The sequence below is a fragment of the Hemiscyllium ocellatum genome, chromosome 7 (assembly GCF_020745735.1).
Source record: "Hemiscyllium ocellatum isolate sHemOce1 chromosome 7, sHemOce1.pat.X.cur, whole genome shotgun sequence".
NCBI lineage: Eukaryota > Metazoa > Chordata > Chondrichthyes > Orectolobiformes > Hemiscylliidae > Hemiscyllium > Hemiscyllium ocellatum.
In genome coordinates, this window is record NC_083407.1 from 99,467,047 (window position 1) to 99,491,148 (window position 24,102).

The 24,102-nt window shown below is 47.4% G+C and overlaps 1 protein-coding gene across 1 annotated transcript in view; it reads right to left on the minus strand.

Moving 5' to 3' along the window:
* slc19a1 (solute carrier family 19 member 1) overlaps positions 1–16,817 on the minus strand; it is a 71,102-nt gene extending 54,285 nt beyond the window's left edge. The window contains exons 1-2 of the mRNA XM_060828079.1: positions 16,569–16,817; positions 1,336–1,939 (exon numbers count right to left, since the gene is read on the minus strand). Of these exons, the coding sequence (XP_060684062.1) occupies positions 1,336–1,939; positions 16,569–16,742 (778 nt within the window). The 5' untranslated portion in view covers positions 16,743–16,817. The remainder of the gene's footprint in view (positions 1–1,335; positions 1,940–16,568) is intronic.
* Between the last annotated feature and the right edge of the window lie 7,285 nt (positions 16,818–24,102).

The following is a 24,102-nucleotide window of genomic DNA, read 5'->3' on the forward strand; positions in this document are numbered from 1 at the left end:
TACATCCAGGCAGGTCTACAGTGATGTAGGAAGTACATCCTGGTCCAAGAAGGCGAGGGAAACCTGGATGCTGAGTTGAAGACAATTCGTTTCTGTTAATTAACATTACCAAGGGATAGGGAATCATGATGGATACAGCCACCAGTATGTGGATGATCTAACAGAGTTCTGGAAGGGGCTGGATGGTCTAATGTTCCACTATTCCAATGGAGTGCTGAATGTGTAAAGGAACTCTTTTATGGTCTCATTGTATGATGGAGCAGGCACGAGGCACCAAATACCCTACAGCAGCTCCGGTGTTTTGTGGAGAAAATAAGAGAGAGTGGTGTGCCATTATAACAGCATGGAGGAAATGGCATTGGACTGTCACTGGACTGGTAAATGAGAGGCCAGGCTAATGCTCAAGGGGGTCAGGGGTGAAATCCCACCATGGCAGTCTGGGTAACCAGTTCAACCAGCCTCATTCACTAATTGACTTTAGGGAAGGACACTCAACGTCAATAGCTGGCCTGCTCTACATGTGACTCTAGACCCATAGCAATGTGATTGGCTCTGATCTACTCTCTTGACAATTCAGAATGGACAACAAATGCTGCTCTAGCCCACGAAAGAGATTACCGAAGGGGGCACAAGGAAGCTGAAGGACCCAGGGTCAGTTGTTGCACTCCCAAATCGGATGCAAAATGGCGACACAGGTTAACGGGTAACTCGTTGCGCTCACTGCACTTTGAATGCCTGACGGGCAACTGTTCGAGAGATCGTTACCCCAGGGACCCTCAGTGTCCAGACACCGGCTCTGAATGAGGCATTCTCTACAAGTTATATAAAAAGTTCACATTTATATAGCGCCTTTCAACAGGACATCCCAAATTGAAAAGAACTCCACGGTGAAAGAAGGAGAGTCACTTGCAGTATAGGAAACACGCCAGCCACTTGCATGGAAATCATTGAATCCCTACAGTGCAGATGGAGGCCATTTGGCCCATCAAGAGCAGCCCCTCCCCATCCCTCACTTTCCACAGATCCCTCTACACATCCTTGGACACTATGGGCAATTTGGCATGGCCAGTCCAGCTAACCTGCACACCCTTTGGACTGTGGGAGGAAAGCCCTGCAGACATTGGGAAAATCCCACATTTTCCCAGTCACCCGAGGGCAGAATCGAACCCTGGCACGATGAGGTGGCAGCCACAGCGAGCCACCGTGCAGGGATTCGGTTAGAGACGACTCGGCAATCCAGACACCTCGGATCTGACCTCTAACCTCAGGAGCGAGACTTCCAGCCCGTAGCAGGCTGCAAACATGGAGGAAGGAAGGAAAACAGAGGCCGCTCACCTTTGAGCTCCAGGATCATCTTGACCAGCGCCATTTCCCGCCACTGCCAGCCTCGGGGGGCCTTCTGTTTCTCGGCCACCAGCGAGACGGAGGTGGCGTTGACTGCCTCGCCCTCGGAGTGCAGCGTGCCATTGGCCGTCAGCGCGTGCCGCCTGTTGAAGAACATGGTCCTCTTCGGCCTCTTGAGGAACAGGGTCAGGGTGAAGGCGAAGGTGACAAAGCCGAGGGAGATGTAGTTCAGGGTGAGGAAGGGCACGTCACCCAGGGTGACAAACAGCTGGCCCAGCACCGAGCTGACAAAGACCCCCATGAGCACGGAAGAACGAGAGTAGCTCGCCACCTTCTGGTAGGACTGCGGGCTGACCAGGGTGAAGATGTACGAGGAGTAGGCCACCCGAGCGGCCATGGTGATGCCGTAGAAGAACTCCATGAACTGCATCTGCAGCACGGTGGTCCCAAAGAGCAGCAAGAGCCAGATGGCCACGTGACTGAGGCTCTGTAGGATCAGCACCGGCTTATAGCGCAGGTAGTCCGTCAGCAGGAAGACAGGCACCAACACCGACATGTACGCGTACGACAGCACGGGCGTGATCTCATTGGTGAGCTGCAGAAAGGAACGTGGTGGGGGGAGGAAAAAAATATTTGAAGAAGTTTGGAACAAACTCTGTGACAACATTGTGTACGTCTGATATATGCACAGAGTCCTACAGCATGGAAACAGACCCTTCGGTCCAACTAGTCCATGCGGAACTATTTTCAAACTAAACTAGTCCCACCTGCCCGCTCCTGGCTCATATCCCTCCACACCTTTCCTATTCACGTACTTTAATCATCGTAATTGTACCCACATCCGCCACTTCCTCGGGAAATTCATTCCACACACGAACCACTCGGCGTTAAAACGTTGTCCCTAGTGTCTTTTTTAAAATCTCTCTCTTCTGACCTTAAAAAAACGTGCCCTCTCGTCTTGAAGCCAAGCCCCCGCTCCCATCCCATCCTAGGGAAAAGACACCTACCCTTTAACCTGATCTATATTGTCTCTATGAAGGTCACCTCTAAACGTCCTCCGCTCCAGTGGAAAAAAGTCCCAGCATATCCAGCCCCTCTTTATAACTAAAGCCCACCACTCCTGCCAACATCATGGTAAATCTCTTCAGAACCCTCCTCCAGCTTAATACTATCCTTCCTATAACTAACTGGGTGACCACAACTAGACACAGTATTCCAGAAGAGGCCTCACCAATGGGTCACGTACAACCTCAACATGACATCCCAACTTCAATACCGAAGGGACTGAGCAATGAAGGCAAGCATGCCAAATAGACCACCCTGTCTATAGATGCTGCAAACTTCAAAGAATTACGTGCCTGACCCCCTAGGTCCCACTGCTCTACAACATTACCCATTAATTGTACAAGTCCTGCCCGAATAAACAAAACCAGGAGGATCAGATGACCATGGGAAATAGGTACTTTAGGAATGGGTGTACGTATGCATTGTAAAGTGGGAGAGACTGAGGGGGTTAGGCAGAGCTTCCAGATACAGAGATGATCACCACTGGTGGAGTGGGGAAAGTTGAAGGGGCAGAGCGCTCTCGGAGGTGGGGTGCAGTGGGAGGAGATCGCAGAGCTACTGGAGGGCAAATTGAAAATTCCCCTTAAAAGGTGCTTCCCTGCATCTCGCAGACTTAGCTGGCTCATGGCATGCTTACGCTCCCAGAATCAGCCACACACTTTGGACTTTTGTAATCTGCCGTTTAGCAGCTGTGAAGGTTAAAGCGACCTGTTATCACACTGATACAGCTAATGAAGTGAACACACTTTCCTGAATCGCTCTCATTACTGAAGGATCTTCAGATTAAACACCAGCCTTCCCACTTTTCTCTCTCGGTAATGTTCCCCCACAGCACCAAGTTGTATTGCCATGGGGACAGTGAAATGCTGCAAGTCTCAAACAGAAACTAATCACAGGCCAATCAGCATAGACTCTAACTAACTAACTAACGAAATAATGTGTGGGGAGTCACTGACAAAGGACCATTAGCTTTCAGTCACCCATGTTTTGTCAAAAGAAAACAAGTGTCTTTTAGGGGCGCTGTTAAAATGGGAGCGACTACCAACAGCCCTCGCACTGCTTCACTGGAGAGATACACAGTTCTGGCAAGTCTTTCATTTTGCCAGGATAGCTCCGTTTTTTTCAAAAACAAAAACAAACGAAAACAAATAAACAACAAAAAAAAGTCATGGGAAGGACCTTATTCCCGATTCCTGGTTCCACTGGTTTTGCCAACGGACAAAGGTGCCAGCAGTGAGCTCCATTGAGAGTCTAGGCAATTCTCTTAACCTGTATTTCTATGGAGAGATGTCAGAGGATAGTATGGTGGCTCAGTGGTTAGCACTGCTGCCTCACAGCGCCAGGGGCCTGGGTTCGATTCCAGCCTTGGGTGACTGTCTGAGTGGAGTTTGCACATTCTCCCAGTGTCTGCGTGAGTTTCCTCCGGGTGCTCTGGTTTCCTCCCACAGTCCAAAAAGATGTGCAGGTCAGGTGAATTGGCCATGCTAAATTGCCCGTAGTGGCATTAGTCAGGGGAAACGTAGAGTAGTAGGTCAGGGGAATGGGTGTGGGTGGGATACTCTGAGGGTCAGTGTGGACTTGTTAGGCCCAAGGACCTGGTTTTCATATTCTATAACTCCAGGGACAACAGTCAGGGAATTCCCCAACCTTGCCTTGGTGGTGAAAATCAAAAGGTGGGTAGGGATCGAGAGAGGGTGAGGAGAGGTGAGTGTGGACAGACAAACTGACGCGGTTGTCAGCAACAGCAAGGGTGGCAGCATTCAGGTCAACAGAAGGGATGGTGCAACACAGCCAAAGCCAGGGACATTCTCAGACTTTGCCAACATTAGCACTGAAATGACCATTGTCAATGGGAAGCGCGCCCCCAGTTCCACACTGCAGCCTGTGGCAAAACCTCCAAACCCATGACTGTTAGCCTGCTGACTGTGAGTGATGTCGAAAGACAGGTCTCTCTCTCTCTCTCTCTCATACACACACAACCCATGACCGACAGAGAGCCCGAGACAAAAAAAAACAGGCAGACACAGAAGGAGAATAACATTCAAAAGTAGAGAATAGTTCCCGAATGGGACCTTTGACCCCGATCCTATTTTGTTGGTTTTATCTGCGAGCTGACTCAGAGTTAGGACTCTCAGTCTAAGCTTTTTTCACAATGTTACAGCTGGTTAATAATCTCCATGCTCTTCAAACCAACCCTGCTAATTATCACATAAAAACTCCGACACAGTAAACTACTCACACAGGCTCACCCCGAATCAGTGCGTGATTGCAAAATTCACAGTTTCCTATTATCACCAATACCATGACACGTACACCTTTAACCTCCTGCTATTGCTTAGAGGACATGGGTCCAAATTCTTACCTTGGGAAGACAGTAGGATTTCATTTAAACCAAACATGGCATTGAAAAATTGGTCTCAGGGGATAGTGACCAATGGCAAACTGGTGCAAAATCCAGCTCACTCATGTTGTTCAGGGAATGAAATTAGCCTAGCCTGGACCAAGGGTGACTCCCAGTCCACAACAACCGGGCCGACTCCTGGTTACTCTCTGAAATGGCTGAGCAGGAGGCTGGAAGAACACAGCAAGGGGGTGCAGAAGTCAATGTTTCAGGTGTAACCCTTCTTCAGGACTGGGGGTGGGTGTAAGGGGAGGTTCAGATAAAGGAGTGGGATGGGGGCAGGGGGAGGGAAAAGAAAAGAGAAAGCTTTTGGTGGGGAAAGGGTGAGAATGGTAAGGTAGGGATAGTTGAACGGGCCCTAGTTGGTCAACAGGAGGCATGAACCCAGTCGATGGCTGGAAGGAAGAGTCGGTCACTGGAATAGAAGGGAGGAGGACGGGGCTGGGGAGGGAGTCGAGGGATGGGTGAGAAGGGAGATTGTTTGAAATGTTGAGTCCTCTGGGCTGTAGGCTGTCCAGGCAGAAGAGGTGGTGGTGTTGTTCCCCCAATTTGCGGTCTAACTCAAACAACCTACCCACCCATCCCCCCACCCCAAACCTCCCCCGCTCCCCTCCACAACCCCACCCCAATTCCCTTTCAAGCCCTGCCTCCTCCCTTCCATTCCTCTGATCGACCCTTCCTTCCAGCCATCGACTGGCTTCATTCCTGCCATTGACTAACCAGGCTGTACCCTCTACCTGTGAGTTAACCTATCCCCACCTCACCACTACACCTGCCCTTTACCTGCAACTACCCTGAAAACCCACCCACACCTCCCCCCTCCCCCACCGCTCCTGAAGAAGGGTTACCCCCAAAACGTTGACCTCTCCCCCTCCTGATGCTGCCTGGCTTGCCGTGTTCACCCAGCCTCCTGCTGGTCTACCTTGGATTCCAGCATCTGCAGTTTTGGTTTGGTCTCTGTAACAGCTGACCCTGCCACTCAGTTCTAGGGCAATGGAGGTCAGACAACAAATGCTAACCTTGCCAGTGACAATCAGCCTTGGCGAGGTTGGCTCGAAGCAGACTCTTGGCTGTGGTGGAGTCAAGTTTGGCTTGATTCGGTAGCCAGTGGCAGCCACATTGGCAAAGACCATAGAGGATCACAGTGGCGAGGGCATTGGTGGAGGCAAGATGGTGCCAATGCGTGGCAACTCTTGTTCCAATGGCGGCAAAGGGGATTCATGCCACTAGGCCCCAGGGCAGAGCGCTTAACAAGGAGGACTGTAAAGTTAAACACTTCCTGTGTGTTCTATGTTTTGGTTTATTCTTCCCGTGTTTTAAGGCAGCGTCAGAGAGTGGTGACACTGTGCAACATTTTACATTGTATCCTGTCACAAAGTACACATGACATTAAAAAATAAAATCAAAAGAAGAGGGAAACACATATTGGCATCCCCATGCCCCTACCCCTCCCAGCACACAAATCTCCATTTCCAAAGTCCATCTCCCACCCCTGCCACAGAGCAGTCTATGGAGAGAGTGACAGATTCCGTAACGATCCTGACAGAATCACAATGACTCAGTGGATCAAAGATATGCCCAACTGGTCTTGACCCATTGACCACACTCCCACACTTCCCAGCATTCTCCTGCTGATCAGGGTGAAGGATCCCAGATGACGTTGGCACATGTGTAATCCCAGCAAGCCCTCTCTCCCTCCTTCCAACAAGGAGCAGATGAACAGACACACAGTATTTAGTTAACCACAACCATCATTAGGAAGACAAACCTATTCCCTGTTATTAAAATCGGAGCCCTATGGTTTCAGTATATTCTGCCCTGTTCCTAGCAGGTCAAGAAGCAAGCCATTACAAAATTCTGTCATGAGGAAATAAAGGCATTAAGAGCGATGAGGTGCTGACCTACCAGTTTCGACGGAGGGTTTAGAGATGCTTCAACATGTCAACATTTAAGTCTCCAGCTGTGGGATTCACCCCAATGCCCATAAACAGAAATGGTCTCTCTCATCATCACTGGAAATACTGCAATGTTTAAACTTTTAGCTTCATTTCTCCTCCTTAACACTAAGAAAGCCTGCAAATGTTTAATTTTGTTTTTACTCAGAAGAGAGTGACAGTCATGTTTAACTTTGTTTTCTTCCAGGTTAAGGTTTTGTACCGAGGTACTTGTATCTAAGATAGTGCTGTGTGTGAGGACATTGAAAACCTCTTACTGTGCTACTGTACTTTTGTACTTGGGTACAAGTGACAATAAAGTTTAAACTTAAAAATCACGCTACTGTTGTGGGGGCTTTTTGCGCACAACCTGGCTACCGCCTTTCCTTCATTACCACCTGTGGATGTGAAAAGCACCATGCAAATGCAAGTCTCTTCCCTCCCCCACCAACTTCCTGCAGAAGGTCCTTCAGACACAGGGGAGTCAAATACTGACTTGCATTCATATGGCGCCTTCAAAGATCTCAGGATGTCCCACAGTCCCTCATGGTCATGGAAGTACTTCTGCAGTCTGGCTATTGTTGTTATTGTAAGAAATGAGTCAGGGAGACAGTGCTTCACAGACTACATCTGTTGGTATATATACATGGGTAGGCGCAAATGTTGCTTGTCCCTTTTGAACCCAAGTCTGGAAACCCTTTGGATGTTGTTGCATTTGAACATGGACTGTTCCAGTATCTGGGGAGTCACGAATGGTGCTGGACAGTGCCGAACATCCCCACCTCTGACCTCAAGATGGCGGGAAGGTCATTGATGAAGGAGCTGAAGATGATCGGGCCGAGGACACTACCCTGAGGAGCGCCTGCAGAGTGAGCAGGCACTGGCCAAATATAAAACCTGCCTGAGTGTCAGAGGTTCTGCACACTCAGAGCTGGCTCTGAGGGGGCTGGGTCAATGTCAAAGACTCTCTACTTTTAACTCAAGGGTAACCTGGTGACGGAATACCAGTTATTTCACATCCAGTAGGAGATTGAGGGGAAAAAAAAGTTTCAAAAAAATACCTGCCTGACAAACACATAGCTGTCAAAAAAAAAGATACAAGATTTTCTGCTCTTTTATCACACTAGCATTAGTACAGCAGTAATATCTCTATACTTTGGCCTCAAAAGCTCGGGTTCAAGTGTCAACTACTCCAGAGATGGGTCACAACAGAATGGTTTTAATATTAAAAAAAAATCTAGACTGCCTCAAATATGGGAGATTCGAGGTGATCTTGTTGAAGTGATGTCGACAATTGAATGAATTGATAGTTAGTTTTCCTACTTCCTCGGCTGCAAAAGTCAAGAATGTTTTTAAAACAAATTGTATTCTTAACATGAAAGTTAGGGCAATGGCAGTGACGTTATAAAGCACTTGGTCACACACACAAGGGGGAAAAAAAAAGGTAGTGAACACCTGGAATCCTCTCCCAAAAAGCAGAGGCTTGAAAATCTCAGAGCCGAGAGCGATGGGGTTTCTTTGTGAATAAAGGGGATTTAGAGGAGAAAGGCTGTTGAAAAGAGAAAGAGTGTGAAAATAAAGAAAAGCCATGACCCAAAGGAGAAGTGGAACACGCTCGAAGGGCTGAATGGCCTACTCTGTGGAACAGATCTCTGCCCCCATTGTTGAACATCACCCCGACAGAACCTGGCAAAGCTCTACTGGGCAGCAATGCATTAATGCCCACAGTCTCTTCGATAGGCCCCTCATTCTCTGCACAAGGTGGTAGTTACAATGCAGTAAAAACAATGACTGCAGATGCTGGAAACCAGATTCTGGATTAGTGGTGCTGGAAGAGCACAGCAGTTCAGGCAGCATCCGAGGAGCAGTAAAATCGACGTTTTGGGCAAAAGCCCTTCATTAGGGCAGAGAGCCTGAAGCGTGGAGAAATAAGTGAGAGGAGGGCAGGAGGTGGGAGAAAGTAGCATGGAGTACAATAGGTGTGTGGGGGTGGGGTTGGAGGTGATAGGTCAGGGACGAGGGTGGGGGAAGGTAGCAAAGAGTCCAATGGGTGGATGGGGGTGGGATGAAGGTGATAGGTCAGAGAGGAGGGTGGAGTGGATAGGCGGAAAAGAAGATAGGCAGGTAGGACAAGTCATGGGGACAGTGCTGAGCTGGAAGTTTGGAACTAGAGTGAGGTGGGGGAAGGGGAAATGAGGAAACTGTTGAAGTCCACATTGATGCCCTGGGGTTGGAGTGTTCCGAGGCGGAAGATGAGGCATTCTTCCTCCAGGCGTCTGGTGGTGAGGGAACGGCGGTGAAGGAAGCCCAGGACCTCCACGTCCTTGGCAGAGTGGGAGGGGGAGTTGAAATGTTGGGCCACAGGGCGGTGTGATTGATTGATACGGGTGTCCCGAGATGTTCCCTAAAGTGCTCTGCTAGGAGGCATCCAGTCTCCCCAATGTAGAGGAGACCGCGTCGGGAGCAACGGATACAATAAATGATATTAGAGGGTGTGCAGGTAAAACTGACGCCAGCAGGCGGACAGAGAGGGCCAGGAGCAAACCTTCCAATGGTGAAGGGTACACATTAACAAATCTCAAGCTCATAACAAGGAAAATACTCCGGAGACACCATATTCATACCTCAGAAAGCTGGACAAGTCTAACCTGATCTGTGGAAGAAAATGGAGGCCTTTGAAACATGGATACCAATACCTTAGCTGAAGATTCCATCTGCAAAAGGAGGAGGGGTGCTAAAATTGCAAGAAGATTAAAAAGACGAGATCCAGAAAGCATTTTGGTCTTTTGTTCTCAATGGCAAAGTGGAGAGCAGCGGGAACAGAGCTTGACCCAGGACGCTGGCCATCAGGACAAGCTGCAATGGGTGCGAGCTTGGTCTAAGACAGATTGGGGTGGTAGATCACATCGGCAGATCTCCAGGTAGCAGCAGGAATACTAGGTAAATACAATCTTCCAAATACATGCCAACGTGGTTTACAGTCTTCGATTCAAAAACAGATCAGGAGATGTTGGGTCAATGGGCTGAGGGGTGGCAGATGGAGTTTGAGTTGGATAAACGCGAGGTATTCCTTTTGGTAAAGCAAACAAAGACAGGACTAGTTAATGGTAAGGCCCTGGGGAGTGTTGTAGAACAGAGAGACCTAGGGGTTCAGGGACATTGTTCTTTGAAGTTTGCGTCACATGTAGACATGGTAGTTAAGAAGGCATTTAGCACATATGCCTTTATTGCTCAGACCTTGGATATAAACGTTGTGACGTCACGTTGAGGTTGTACAGGACATTGGTGAGGCCTCTTCTGGAGTACTGTGTCCAGTTCTGGTCACCCTATTTCAGGAACTGTGTTATGAGGCTGGAGAGGGTTTAGGGGAGATTTACCACGATGCTGCTGGGAATGGAGTCATTGAGTTATAAAAACAGGGTGGGACTTTATCACTGGAGTGTAGAAGGTTGAGAGGTGGCCTTATAGGGATTTATGAAATCAGGAGGGTCAATAGGTAAGGTGAATAACAAAAGATCTTTTCCCTAAAGTGGGGAGGGGGTGGAAATTCAAAATTAGGGGCACATTTTTAAGGCAAGAGGAGAAAGTTTCAAAAGGGACATGAGGTGCAATGTTTTTTAAAACAAAGAGTGATTTGAGTGTGGAATTAACTGCCAGAGAAAGTGGCAGATGCAGGTACAGATACAATGTTTGAAAGACGTTTGGGTAAGTACATTAATATGAAGGTTTTGGAAGGATATAGGCCAAACACAGACAGGTGGGACTAGTTTAGTTTGGGAACATGGTTGGCATGGAGGAGTTGGACTGAACGGTCTGTTTCCAAGCTGTGTGACTCTATAAAAAGATTTCCAAAAATGAAACCAAAACTGAGTGGTTCCAACTCCCAGCAAACACACCCTATATTTTCTATAGAGGGAAAAATAAAGGATGGGGAGATAACCTGACAGAGAGCTTCCAGTCAAGGACTAGTAGAGCAGACCTGAAGGCCATTTGGCCCATCAAGACATGCATGCTTTTACTCTGTATCAAACACAAACCCTTCATTCAAATCACTGACGGATTACACATAGCTGTGGTTCTAGTAAGCTTTCACGTGGTCTGCCGCAATCCCAGCTTGCCAACCTGAAAAAAAAAGTGACCCATCTGTTCCAACTCGGTTTCCTGACTTGCATCAATTCCTACATCCAATTATGAAGGAGCTTGGCAGGGAGAAAGTGCTCCTGTACAAATAAAGGAGGTCGTTAATACATCCAGGGGATTGCGAGGGACTTTATCTTTTTTTAAACCAAAGACAAAAGGGAAACGCCAGTGAATGAGAAAGGGGATAGAAAGTGTGATGTTGCTCAAGTGGAACGGAGATGCTGAGCGTAGTGGATTTCTGAGCGAATCCATTTGGTGTACGTTTTGATGAGTACAAGCCGTGCTCGTCATTTCCATCTAAAATGGAGAGTGGGAGAACACCCATGGAGCCACTAATGAAGCTGGAACATAATCCAGGAGGAGGGCGTGCAGCTTATTTTTCTTAACTGCACGGAGGTGGGGGGGGGGGGGATTCTTAAAAAGCCGATGACAATAGGATTAGCACAGCAGGTTAGGCAGCATCCAAGGAACAGGAAATTCGACGTTTCGGGCCACAGCCCTTCATCAGGATTCCTGATTCCTGATGAAGGGCTCTGGCCCGAAACGTCGAATCTCCTGCTCCTTGGATGCTGCCTAACCTGCTGCGCTTTAACCAGCAACACATTTTCAGCTCTGATCTCCAGCATCTGCAGTCCTCACTTTTTACTCGACAATAGGATTAGTACAACTTCAAAGCTATAGTAGTGGCACATCAGGACCCCAACCTGCCAATTCGCACACTGCTAATAAAGAAGAAAAAAACACAATCCATATTTAATAATTAAGACAGGCAGAAAATAAATTCCTTCACATAGTAGGCTCTTAGGGGGCCTGAAAGCTCTTTCCAGCCAACGTACCACCTTTCGTGAAACATCGCCAGCATTCCAGCACTGGAAAGGCACAGCAAGATCCCACAAACCCAGTGTTATGGGATGATCATGCCAGTGATAATGGGTTAAGAGACAAATTTGGGGGGGGGGGGGGGGGGGGGGGGGAAAGGAATCTCCTGGTCTCCATTTTAAAAAATAAAATGGAGCAACAGAACGTGGATGATTTAATAACTCTGCTGGTGTAGCAACTGGGAACATCAGCAAGGAGAGATGGTGCTCAGCTGGATGCAGGAGGATTTGAACACCTCCAGAGAGGGAACGGAGTGTTAGCGCTCGCCCACCTCAGCGACAGTTCCTTGACCCTCAGCTCTTGAAAGGATAGAAGATGGAACCTCCTATAGAGTGGCCTGGGAGACGCAGTCAGCATGGAAATGTTTAAGCCGGAGCGCCTTTGAAGCGTTAAAAAGGTGACAGCAACTTTAGTCAAAAACAAGCCCCTGCGGGGGACAAATCGATCAAGCAGTAAATTCAGGTCTAAACTGGGGCAACACACACCGATTCTGGAGAGGGGAGGCTGTAACTTTAGGCAGTACCACGAAGCAGATGGACTGAATGGCCTCCCCTATTTGCAAATGTTTTTTTTAAAATTTCAAACCTGGGCCTTGAGTTGGGTTTATTCAGCACAGAAAAGATTTACAAGGATGTTGCCAGGGTTGGAGGATCTGAGCTATAGGGTTGAGGCTGAACAGGCTGGGGCTGTTTTCCCGGGAACGTCAGAGGCTGAGGGGTAACCTTATAGAGGTTTACAAAATTATAAGGGGCATGGATAGGGTAAATAATCAAAGTCTTTTCCCTGGGGTCTGGGAGTCCATAACTAGAGGGCATAGGTTTAGGGTGGGAGGGGAAAGATAGAAAAGAGACCTAAAGGGCAACTTTTTCACGCAGAAGGTGGTACGTGTATGGAATGAGCTGCCAGAGGATGTGGTGGAGGCTAGTACAATTGCAACATTTAAGAGGCATTTGGATGTGTATAAGAATACGAAGGGTTTGGAGGGATATGGGCCGGGTGCTGGCAGGTGGGACTAGATTGGGTTGTGATATCTGGTCGGCATGGATGGGTTGGACCGAAGGGTCTGTTTCTGTGCTGTACATCTCTATGACTCTATGACATCAGGACTGGATTTACTTGTTGAACCGCTGTACAGAAGGTGGGAAGAATTTAGAATTAGGTTCGTTGTCATGGTTACTCACATAAGAGCTACAGTTAATAAGTTCGCAGCTGACACCAAAATTGGAGATGTAGTGGATAGTGAAGAGGGTTACCTTAGATTACAACAGGATCTGGACCAGATGGGCCAATGGGCTGAGATGTGGCAGATGGAGTTTAATTCAGATAAATGCAAGTTGCTGCATTTTGGGAAAGCAAATCTTATCAGGACTTATACACTTAATGGTAAGGTCCTAGGGAGTACTGCTGAACACAGAGACCTTGGAGTGCAGGTTCATGGGTAGATAGGATAGTGAAGGTGGCGTTTGGTATGCTTTCCTTTATTAAGTACAGGAGTTGGGATCATGTTGTGGCTATACATGACACTGGTTAGGTCACTTTTGGAATATTATGTGCAACTCTGGTTTCCTTCCTATTGGAAAGATGTTGTGAAACTTGAAAGGTTTCAGAAAAGATTGACAAAGATGTTGCCAGAGTTGGAGGATTTAAGCTATAGGGAGAGTTTGAATAGGCTAAAGCTGTTTTCCCTGGAGCATCAGAGGCTAAGGGGTGATCTTATAGAGGTTTATAAAATCATGAGGGGCATGGGTAGGATAAATAGACAAAGTATTTTCCCTGGGATGGGGGAGTCCAGAACTAGAGGGTTTAGGGGAAAGAGGGGAAAGATATAAAAGAGAGCTAAGGGACAACCTTTTCCACACAGAGGGTGGTATGTGTATGGAATGAGCTGCCAGAGGATGTGGTGGAGGCTGGTACAATTACAACATTTAAGAGGCATTTGGATGGGTACATGAATAGGAAGGGTTTGGAGGGATACGGACCGGGTGCTGGCAGGTGGGACTAGATTGGGTTGGGATATCTGCTCGGCAAGGACAGGTTGGACTGAAGGGTCTGTTTCCATGCTGTACATCTCTATGATTCCCAGGTAATGCATTCCAGAACCTAACCACTCAAAAAGTTAGTCCTTTTGCTTCTTTTGGTAGTTACTTTAAAAAGCAGTGCCCTTTCATTCGCTGTGCTTTCACCAAGTAGGAAAATGTTTCCCCAGTGACTCTGTCTAGGCCCAGCAGGATTTTGAGGTGATACAGCATCATAAATTGCTCGAATGATTGGAGGAGATCCCACATTTTGCAGAGCAGTGGTGGTTATAGGAGGTAAAACTGTAGATAATTCACACCAATGATAGCCCCAGGACATCGCTGCAGAGAAAGGCCTGAAAAAACGTAGCTCTCTCCTGAGTCTGCTGCAAGAATGTGCCAGTTTGAACTGGGACTTCAGGCAAGAGATAGTTGTACCTTTTAGCACACACAACTCAGAGTGGTGATGTTCACAGGTTCATGCCCTACTCCAGACAGTTCAGTATGTAGTCCAGGCTGGTAATCCAGGGTCAGTACTGGGTGATCACCCAATGCTGTTAAATGGAAGAATGACAGGGTGGGGAGGAATTATCCCCAAGGTGTTTACCCCTCACTAAAAACAGATCATCTGGTTGTTACCTCACTGTTCAAGCTCAAACACACACACACAACCCTTTCTCTCCCCGCCCCCCCCATCATCCATGACCTGTAAAAGGTGCAGGGCAAAGACACTGACTGGGAATAAGGCAAAGGACTAAAATGTCCAAACTGTAAACTGGACTGGTCACATATGGATAGACAACAACAACTTGCACTTGTACATGTTTCTGTGCTGCATGACTCTATTTAGCGCCTTTACTGTGAGCAACCTCAAAGCTTGTTCATAGGTGCATGATCAAATTCATTGTGACAATGAGGTCATACAAGGAGATACCGAGGTATAGTCAAGAGTATGGTCAAAGAAGCAGCTTATCAGAACAAGTGGAGGAGAGAACACGAGAGACCCAGGTTAGACACACTGGCAGTATACTAATGGACAGTACATAATGATCACAGAGCGTCAATCAATTCCCTCAGTTACTGTACTAATTATTTCTATGACACATCTTACAAATGAAAGCTTTAACACTCTCTCCATCAATCCAACAGAAAACAGAATTTGCAAAAAAAAACCAAACAGGAACAGGAGACTGGAAGGCACCTGTAGAGCTGGAACCCAGCTGAAGACGATCTTTGGCACATGATGTTCAGGAGTCTGTTCACCCCAACCCTAACCCAGAAGTTTGTATATCATGCTCCAGGGCCTGGAGTACTGAGAGAACAGTCCAAAGATGTGCAGGTCAGGTGAATTGGCCATGCTAAATTGCCCAGAGTGTTAGGTGCATTAGTTAGAGGGAAATGGGTCTGGGTGGGCTACTCTTCGGAGGGTTGGTGTGGGCTTGTAGGGCTGAAGGGCTTGTTTCCACACTGTAGGGAATCTAATCTAGAATGCTGTCTTGTCAGAGGTGCTGACTTTTAGGTGAGAAGGCTTGGCGTGCCCTCCCCTGCAAATGTTGACATCATCAGGTGCTGAGGTGGAGATGGTGGAGTGCGTCAGGTTCCTGGGAGTGATTATCACCAACAATCTATCCTGGTCTACCCACGTAGCCGCTACAGTCAGGAAAGCACAATGACACCTCTATTAGCTCAAGAAGCTAAGGAAATTCGGCATGTCCACAAGGGCTCTTACCCATTTTGTTTAGACACACCATAGAAAGTATTGTATCCAGAGGCATCACAGCTTGGTATGGCATCTGCTCTGCTCAGGACTGCAGGAGATGACAGGAAGTTGTGAACACAGCCCAGTCCATCATGCAAACCAACCTTTCATCCACAGACTCTGTTTATACTTCCCAGCACCTCAGGAAGGCAGCCAACATCAAAGACCCCTCCCACCCCCATTTTAATCTCTTCCGTCAGGCTGAAGATACAAGAGCTTAAAACACACACACACACACACCAACAAATTCAAGAATAGCTTATTCCCTTCCGTATCTGAATCTCAAATTTTACATTTAAATGTTGATCTCACTCTCTGTGTGCAGCCATAACATTGAAAACAGCGAGGAGTACAATCACCCTACCAGATTTGTATGGAATGCTCTGCCTGTACTGCACACAAAACAAAACTTTTCACTCTACCTAGGTAGATGTGACAGTAATAAGTTAAAACGAATGCAAACTTCCATAAAGAGCAGGGGAATTCTCTCTGGAGTCCTGACCAAAACGTGTCCCTCAAATCCAATCTCACAGAAATATTACAGAGTCATCAGCACACTGTGGAAACCTGTTACCAGCAAACTGGTTACTATATTTCTTCTCTTACAAGAATAGGTACATTTCAGAAAATATTTTACTGGCTTTTTTTTAAAAATGGAATATCCCGAGGTCGCAAAGGACAAATCTTTCATTTGTTGAAACAATAAACAATCCTGAGTAGTATTTCTCCAGTGTAACTGTCCCTGAAGAACAGCGGCCAGTACTCATTAGGCATGAGCAGCTCTGCACTCACACAAAAAAAATTCTTCCAACCCTTGTTGGGTTTCAACTTTCCATTTCCTCGCCCCAAAACTCCAGCCTGAGCTCCATCACCAGCGGCAACCCCGTTATCATTTAACAACAAGCTGCATTGATGAGGCGCCACTGTGGTAAAGTGTGCCTCACTGGAGTGTGAACCATAATTGATAGCCAGCTATTTAGTGTTTTTTTTAAAGCACAGGAGCCCGTTCGTTTTACGGATTCCTGACTCACCTGTTCCCTGGTGAAGTTTTTGTCCGGACCCAGTAGGTAAGGGGTGATGAAGCTTTCCGCTGGTTTAATCTGAACCATGAACCCATAAAAGCACAGGTACAGGACAGAGAACCGCCAGCACTCCCCGGGCTGCTGCTGCTGCTGCTGCGTTTTCTCTGGGACTTCGGGGTCCATGGCTTGCTGTCTGTCTGTGTTTAACACGGCCCTGGTTGCTGGGTCTGCCCTCCCCAACCCTTCTCTCTCTCTATCTATCTCTGAGGTTGAACACTTTTCCCCGGGAGCTGAACTCAGAATGCAGTCTCCCTAAGTGCTCCCAGACTCAAGACAAGACTGAACCCCAACTCCCCTGAAACTGAAATTCCTTCGCGGTAGCTGATCCCCTTCTCTGCTGGTGGTGGTACCTAGATCCGCTGCACAGAACGTATGCCATGTACAAAACAAGGAGCGCCCCTCTTCTATCTTGCTGAGACTTAGGAGAGTCTGCAGAACTCCCAGAGCCTGGGCATCGATTATAAGCGGAGACTTCCCCCGCCTCCAACTCTGTGGCTTGTGGTAAAACCATTTGACTTTACTTAAACTCCTTCTTTTTACATAGTTCCCACAAGCCTTTACTTTTTTTTGCACAAAGCAAGCTGGGATTTGGAGTCCATCAGCCCACTAGACCCTGGTTCAGCACATACCGCTGTACTACATATACCAGGGAGCACCACACTGACTGCTGCAGCAGCTCATGTCTCCTAACTGTTTGTGACATTGCGATCATCTGGAGGAGGAGGAGGGAAGTTTAACTGAGCCACTTCTACTTAAAAGTCTGAGGAAGGGTCACTGGACACGAAACATTAAGGCAGATTTCTCTCCACTGCTCGCTGTTTTCAGCAATTTCTGTTCCACTTGAAGCCCTGACCCTCCTGGGTTTGGAGTTTGTTTTGCTTATATAAGACTTGCTTTTTTTTAATTTTTGGGTGAGTCGAGTGTGCAGTTCAGTTGCATGAGAGTGTGATGGCCTGGGATGGGGGTGCTTCAGCATGCTGTGTTGGGGAGGGACTTCGGGGCAGCACGTTAGCACCAGGAGAGTCCCAGGAAGCCCCCCTCCCCGGGGCTCGATTCCATCCCTCTCGGGGTTAGCACATTCTCCCCGTCTCTCTGTGGGGTTTGGTCCGCTTTCTTCCCACAGTCCAGAGGTGGATTGGACGTGGGACTAGCAGGGATGGAGTGGGGGAGTGGGAGATCCTGGGTAGGAGGGGGTCGGTATGGATTTGTTGGGCCGCATGGCCTGTTTCCACACTGTGAATGAACTACCTTGAAGGGGTAGGTAGGGCGTCCTGACATGCAGCGTCATGCTGTGATGATACAGGAGGCATTCCCTGGTAGCACAGAGTGGCTTAAGGGATGAAGTGAAGTACTTGCATTCCTATAGCCTCATGATGTCTCAGACACTCAAAGCACTTTTTGAAGCCATACAATAGTGATCAGACAATCTGCTTCTGTCACGCTGTTTGAGTCATGAGTACTGGCCAGGGTTGCCCAGCTCAATACCAGCCTGCCAGGTGCCATTAACCCTTTCAGCCAGGTTTTTCAGTGCTCCAACGACTCAGCATTTGTGTCAATCTGTTTCGAGTCCCGTTTTAGTTTTTTTCAAGTGTTTTCATTTAGAAGTACAGCTTTATGCTTAAAACAAGATGAAGAATTAACTTACTGCATTTCAATTACAGGAAATTATTTCAGTAGGAAATTACCAATTAGATTAGATTAGATTACTTACAGTGTGGAAACAGGCCCTTCGGCCCAACAAGTCCACACCGACCCACCGAATCGCACCCACCCAGACCCATTCCCCTAAATTTACCCCTGCACCTAACTCTATGGGCAAGTTAGCATGGCCAATTCACCTAAGCTGCACATTTTTGGACTGTGGGAGGAAACCGGAGCACCCGGAGGAAACCCACGCAGACACAGGGAGAAAATGCAATTCCTGATGAAGGGCTTATGCCCGAAACGTCGATTCTCCTGCTCCTTGGATGTTGCCTGACCTGCTGTGCTTTTCCAGCACCACACTTTTCAACTCTGATCTCCAGCATCTGCAGTCCTCGCTTTCTCCCAGAGCTTATAATCACCCAGGATTCATCTCCGGGAACCGTAGATTATTCAAATGAACACAGCTGCATCAATGTAAGGGAATAAGTCATAGGAATATCCAAAAAGAAATTAATTAGTTCTCAGAAACATTGGAAAAAGTGATACAAAGTGGGACTAATACCCAAAAAACAGTTGAAATCTGAGTGTGAAGTGTATAGTGCAAAGACTGGGTGTGGAGAGAGTATCTCATTGCTGTCCAATTTTCTATCACACCCCCATTTTAAATGTGTTCAGTTTTAAGCTGATTTTCAACACAGCAACTCTATTCCTGACAAATTTTGATCCCCTTCAATTTAAAACTGCATCCAATGTTATACTTGCCTTATTTAAAACACAACCCCTTTCTCCCCAAATTAAAATACAGTGGAATTACCCCTACCTAATTTTTACACCCACTGGATGTTACTTTCACCCAATTAGCTGCTACAACAGAGGTGGCTTGTTCTGGTAATTGGTGGCGACAGTGGAGGCATCAGAGGCGATCAGCAGAGCATGTGCCAGGGGTAGGCTGACCCAAACTCCAGGCCAGGGGTAGGCCCCAGGCAGATAAAACTTTAAAATCTGAAATGTTTTTCCTTTCCTTTTAAACATGGATTTTAAGATCTGGAAGCTTTTCTATTTCTTTTGACTGTTTCTTTTGTTTAATTCTCAACTTGTATTTAAAGATGGTGCCACAGAAGGGTGACTTTGTACACTTTTCACGCCGGTGTTCCTGTATGTGAGTACACATGACAGTAAAACCTAATTCTGATTATATGCCATCCCCCCAACTCCTGTACTTCCTCAGGAAGCTAAGGAAACTTGGCATGTCCAGAGGAACATCTCCCAATTTTATAGATGCACCATAGAAAGCATTGTATCCGAATTTGTCCCAGCTTGGTGTGGCAACTGCTCTGCCCAGGACTGTAGGAAACTATTGATTTGATAAAAGGCAATTCTCCTTGCAGGGAATAAAATTGGGCCATTTTAAAATTGGCTTTTGATTTATTATTGTCACAATAATTAGGGGTAATCGAACAGAGTGAGGAATACAGTGTTACAGCTGCAGAGAAGGTGCACAAACAGCAAGATTAACATGACATTTAAAATTTGAGATGTCCACTCAGAAGTTGAATAACAGCAAGGGAAGAAGCTGTTCTTGAATCTGTTGGTATCTTTTGTCTGACGGAAAAGATTGGAAGAGATGTACAACACAGACACAGACCCTTCGGCGCAACTCATCCATGCCAACCTGATATCCTAAATTAATCTAGTCCCATTTGCCAGCACCCGGCCCATGTCCCTCCAAACCCTTCCTATTCATATACCCATCCAGATGCCCTTTTAAATGTTGCAATTGTACCAGCCTCCACCACTTCCTCTGGCAGCTCATTTTACACACTGACCACCCTGTGTGTGAAAAAGTTCTCTGTTAGGTCACTTTTAAATCTTTCCCCTCTCGCCCTACACCTACACCCTGTAGTTCCGGACTTCTCTATCCTGAGGAAAAGACCTTGATTATTCACCCTATTCATGCTCCCCATGATGTTACAAACCTCTATAAACTCATCCCTTCAACCCTCCAGGGAAAACATCCCCAGCCTATTCAGCCTCTACCTTTAGCTTGAACCCTGCCAACATCCTTGTAAACCTTTTGTGAACCCTTTCAAGTTTCACAACATCCTTCCGATAGGAGGGAGACCAGAACTGCACTCAATATTTCGAAAATGTCCTGTACAGCTGCAACATGACCTCCCAACTCCTATACATTGTATATGGGAACATCTTCTCCCTATCTACTCCAACCAGTACAGAATTTTTAATCAACCAACTCTCCTCTCAGCCTCCTTCTCTCCAAGGAGAACAGCCCCAGCTCCTTCAATCTACCCTCATCAACCAAAGTTACACATTTCTGGAACTATTCTTGTAAATCACTTCTGCTCCTCATTCATATTTTCCCATAATGTGCCCACAGCTGTACACAATACACCAGCTGATGTCTTGTCCTTGAATGATCAGCCACAGTCTGGAGGTGCTCTGCATTATCAACAAGGGGTAAAAGATGTGTTATTCCTTGTGTCCAGGTCTGATGTGTGCAGCAAAACGTTTTCTTCAGTTGATCGTTCATTGTGATGTTTTAAACATTTCTGCAACGAGTGGATGTTTCACTCCATCGAAATGTCTCTCTTGTGCCAATTGATTGGGATGTCCATGGATAGGATATTTTTACAGGCTTTTCATTGACAGCGTGCAAGGCTTGATGGACATGTTTAGCTGCTAATAGCTGGAGTTTCCGTTTCGAAGTCTCATTGAGGGGAGGTCGAACCTGCTGAATTTTGTTGAATTTTGATGGGCTTGACCTCCTTTTGATGTCTGGAGAAAAGTGGAGCTAGAATCCCTAAAGGGCAAAAGAGGCCACTTGGCCCGTCGGGTCTGTACTCACCCTCTGAAAACTTCCCACCCAGATCTAGCCCTGTAACCCTGCATTTTCCCTTGGCTAATTCACGTAGTCTGCACATCCCTGGACACTACGGGCAATTTAGCATGTTCAATCCACACCTTTAGACTGTAGGAGCAAACCCATGCAGACATGGGGAGAACATGCAAACTGCACACAGCCTGAAGCTGGAATAGAACCTGGGTCCCTGGCACTGTGAGGCAGCAGTGCTAGCCACCGTGCCAGCCTAAGAGTGGATTTCCACCCATTTTTGGGAGCGGGCGTCACAATTCATGATCACCCCACTCTCCCTCCTGTTGGAGGTGGCAGTAAGCAAGTTTCTATGCTGGCACCTCACCTTGAATTGGTGCATTTTGCTGCCCTGCCCATTGGCTTCATGTTTGATGGGAAGCCCAGACCAGGAGGACAGGTGCCATGCTTCCCACGGGGAGCAACCTGTTTCCGGCCCATTTGCAGGGATGGATGCAGGGAAAAGACGGGAGATAGCAACAGGCCTAGGCCCCTGCTGCAGACTGAATGGTTTGGGGAGGGGACCCACATCAGTGGCCTCACCTGCATGGGCCCTGCGCACCATGAGGGTCTCTGGTTTCCATGGCAACAGTCCCCATAGTAACGCTATGGAGCCAAAGCTTGCAGCTAGGGATAGGGTGTGTCCCCTTGACTCCGGAAAACTGAGGAGATCAAGATTTGATGGGGTCAATAGGAATATTTCCTGTGGTGGGGCATGTCTAGGCGAGAGCAAAGTCCTTCAGGCCTGATAGCAGGAAACGTTTCTTCCGAGGGCGTAATCTCGGAATAAGGGGTCAGAGGTGAGGAGGAATGTCTTTTTCCAGAGGGCAGTGAATGTGTGGTCTCTATACCACAGAGGGCTGTCCAGGTCATGTTGTGAAATATAGTCATGACCAAGATGGATATTTAATCAGGAAGGGGATGCAAGGGAATTATAGGAAAAAGGTGAGAGAGCGGAGCTGAGGGCTATCAGACCAGAATGGCAGCGCAGACTCAATGGGCTGAATGGCCCGCTTCTGATCCCACTCGCCCATAAAGAGGAATGGAACCTTGGGGACGCTCTCATCCCAAAGATTACAGAGGGAGCTGGCTGTCAGGTTGGAAACCACACCGGATGGAATTTGGTTGGGTCAGGGTGTTAAGGGATTCTGGAATGAGGCAGGGGCAGGAAGCTGAGGGACAGATGAGTCACGATCTGTTGAAATGGCGGAAAAGACATGAAGGGCTGAACAGAATCCATCTCCTCCACCCCTGCGTTTGTACGCCCCTAGTGCCTCCCAGTCACAAATCACAGCCACCTTGCCAGGAAGCTAACAATAGGCAGCCGGCTATTTTAAACTGGCCCTGTATTTTTAAAATAACCCTGGCTGGTGAGGGTGGTGAGGAGTTCTGGTGAGACAGAACCATGGAGCATGGGGGAGAACATCAGACCACAGGAGAGGAAGTGGAGTCTCTGTTGTGTGTGAGAGACATATAATTAATGTACACAAGCCTCGCGGACTGCTGCCAAGATTCCAGACCAGCACTGGGGAAGGGCAGGAGGTGGGAGCCCAGTTGGAATCCTAATGCCTTTTCCTCATGTTTTGCCCAGTCAGCTTTAAATGCGTAAGAGAGAAAGACAGACTTGCTATTTTAAAAAAAAATACACAACAGACTTCTCACTCTCTCTGTTTTTAAAAAAAATATAAAGTTTCCGGGCAGCCTACTCACAAACCAGATTGTCCGGTCCAAAACCAAACTCTCTTGGTAATCTCAGCTATGTCACAGCAAGAGAGAAAGAGAGAGAGACGACAGGCAGTTCCTCAGCCTGCCTTCTGAAGGACCCCCCTTGTCTTCAGTTCTGAGTGAGAGCAGGTGGCATGGAAGAAAGGCTTCTCTCATTCTGTCCGTTTTTTTTTGGAAAGCTACGATATTTCACAATCTTGTCCCTTTCGATGCAATCTGAATCTCATAGTGCAACAGGAGACCATTCAGCCCATCAGCTTCATCTGGTTCTTTGGCTGAGTCATCGAGTTATACCGCGCAGAAGCAGACCCTTCGATCCAACCAGTGCATGCCAACCGTTATCCCAAACTGAACTAGTCCTACCTCCCCGCTCCTAGCCCATATCCCTCCAAACCTTTGCTATTCATGTACTTATCCAAATGTCTTTTAAATGTTGTAACTGTACCCAGTTGTAGCTGGGCAGCATGGTGGCTCAGTGATTAGCAATGCTGCCTCACAACGCCAGGGACCTGGGTTTGAATCCAGCCTCTGGTGATTGTCTGTGTGGAGTTTGCATGTTCTCCCCGTGTCTGCGCAGGATTTCCTCCCACAGTCCAAAGGTGTGCAGGCTAGGTGAATTGACTATGCTAATTTGCCCAGATGTTCAGGGATATGTAGTTTAAGTGTATTAGTCACGGGTAAATATGGAGAATGGGTCTGGTTGGGTTACTCTACGGAGGGTTGATGTGGATTTGTTGGGCCGAATGCCCTATTTCCACACTATAGGGATTCTGTGATTCTACATCCTCTTGAAGTTCATTCGATGCGTGCACCACTCTCTGTTAAAATAATTGCCCCTCATGTGTTTTTAACATCTTTCTCCTCTCACCTTGAAAATATGCCCTGTAGTCTTATAATCCAGAAGAGTGAATTCAGGAGAAACATCTTTGACCAGAGAGGGGGCAAAATGTCGAACTTACTGCCATGGGGTCTGGTTGAAGGGAATTGACACATTTAAGGGGAACTGAAAATGTGTTGCTGGAAAAGCGCAGCAGGTCAGGCAGCATCCAAGGAGCAGGAGAATCGACGTTTTGGGCATGAGCCCTTCTTCAGGGGAAGCTTGGCAGATTGGAAGGGATTACAGAGTGTTTTTATCTCATAAAGGACAGGACAAGGATCAAGTTGAGTATAAAGGCAAGCACAGACTGGTTGGGCCAAATGGCCTGTTTAAATGCTGGCTATTCAAAT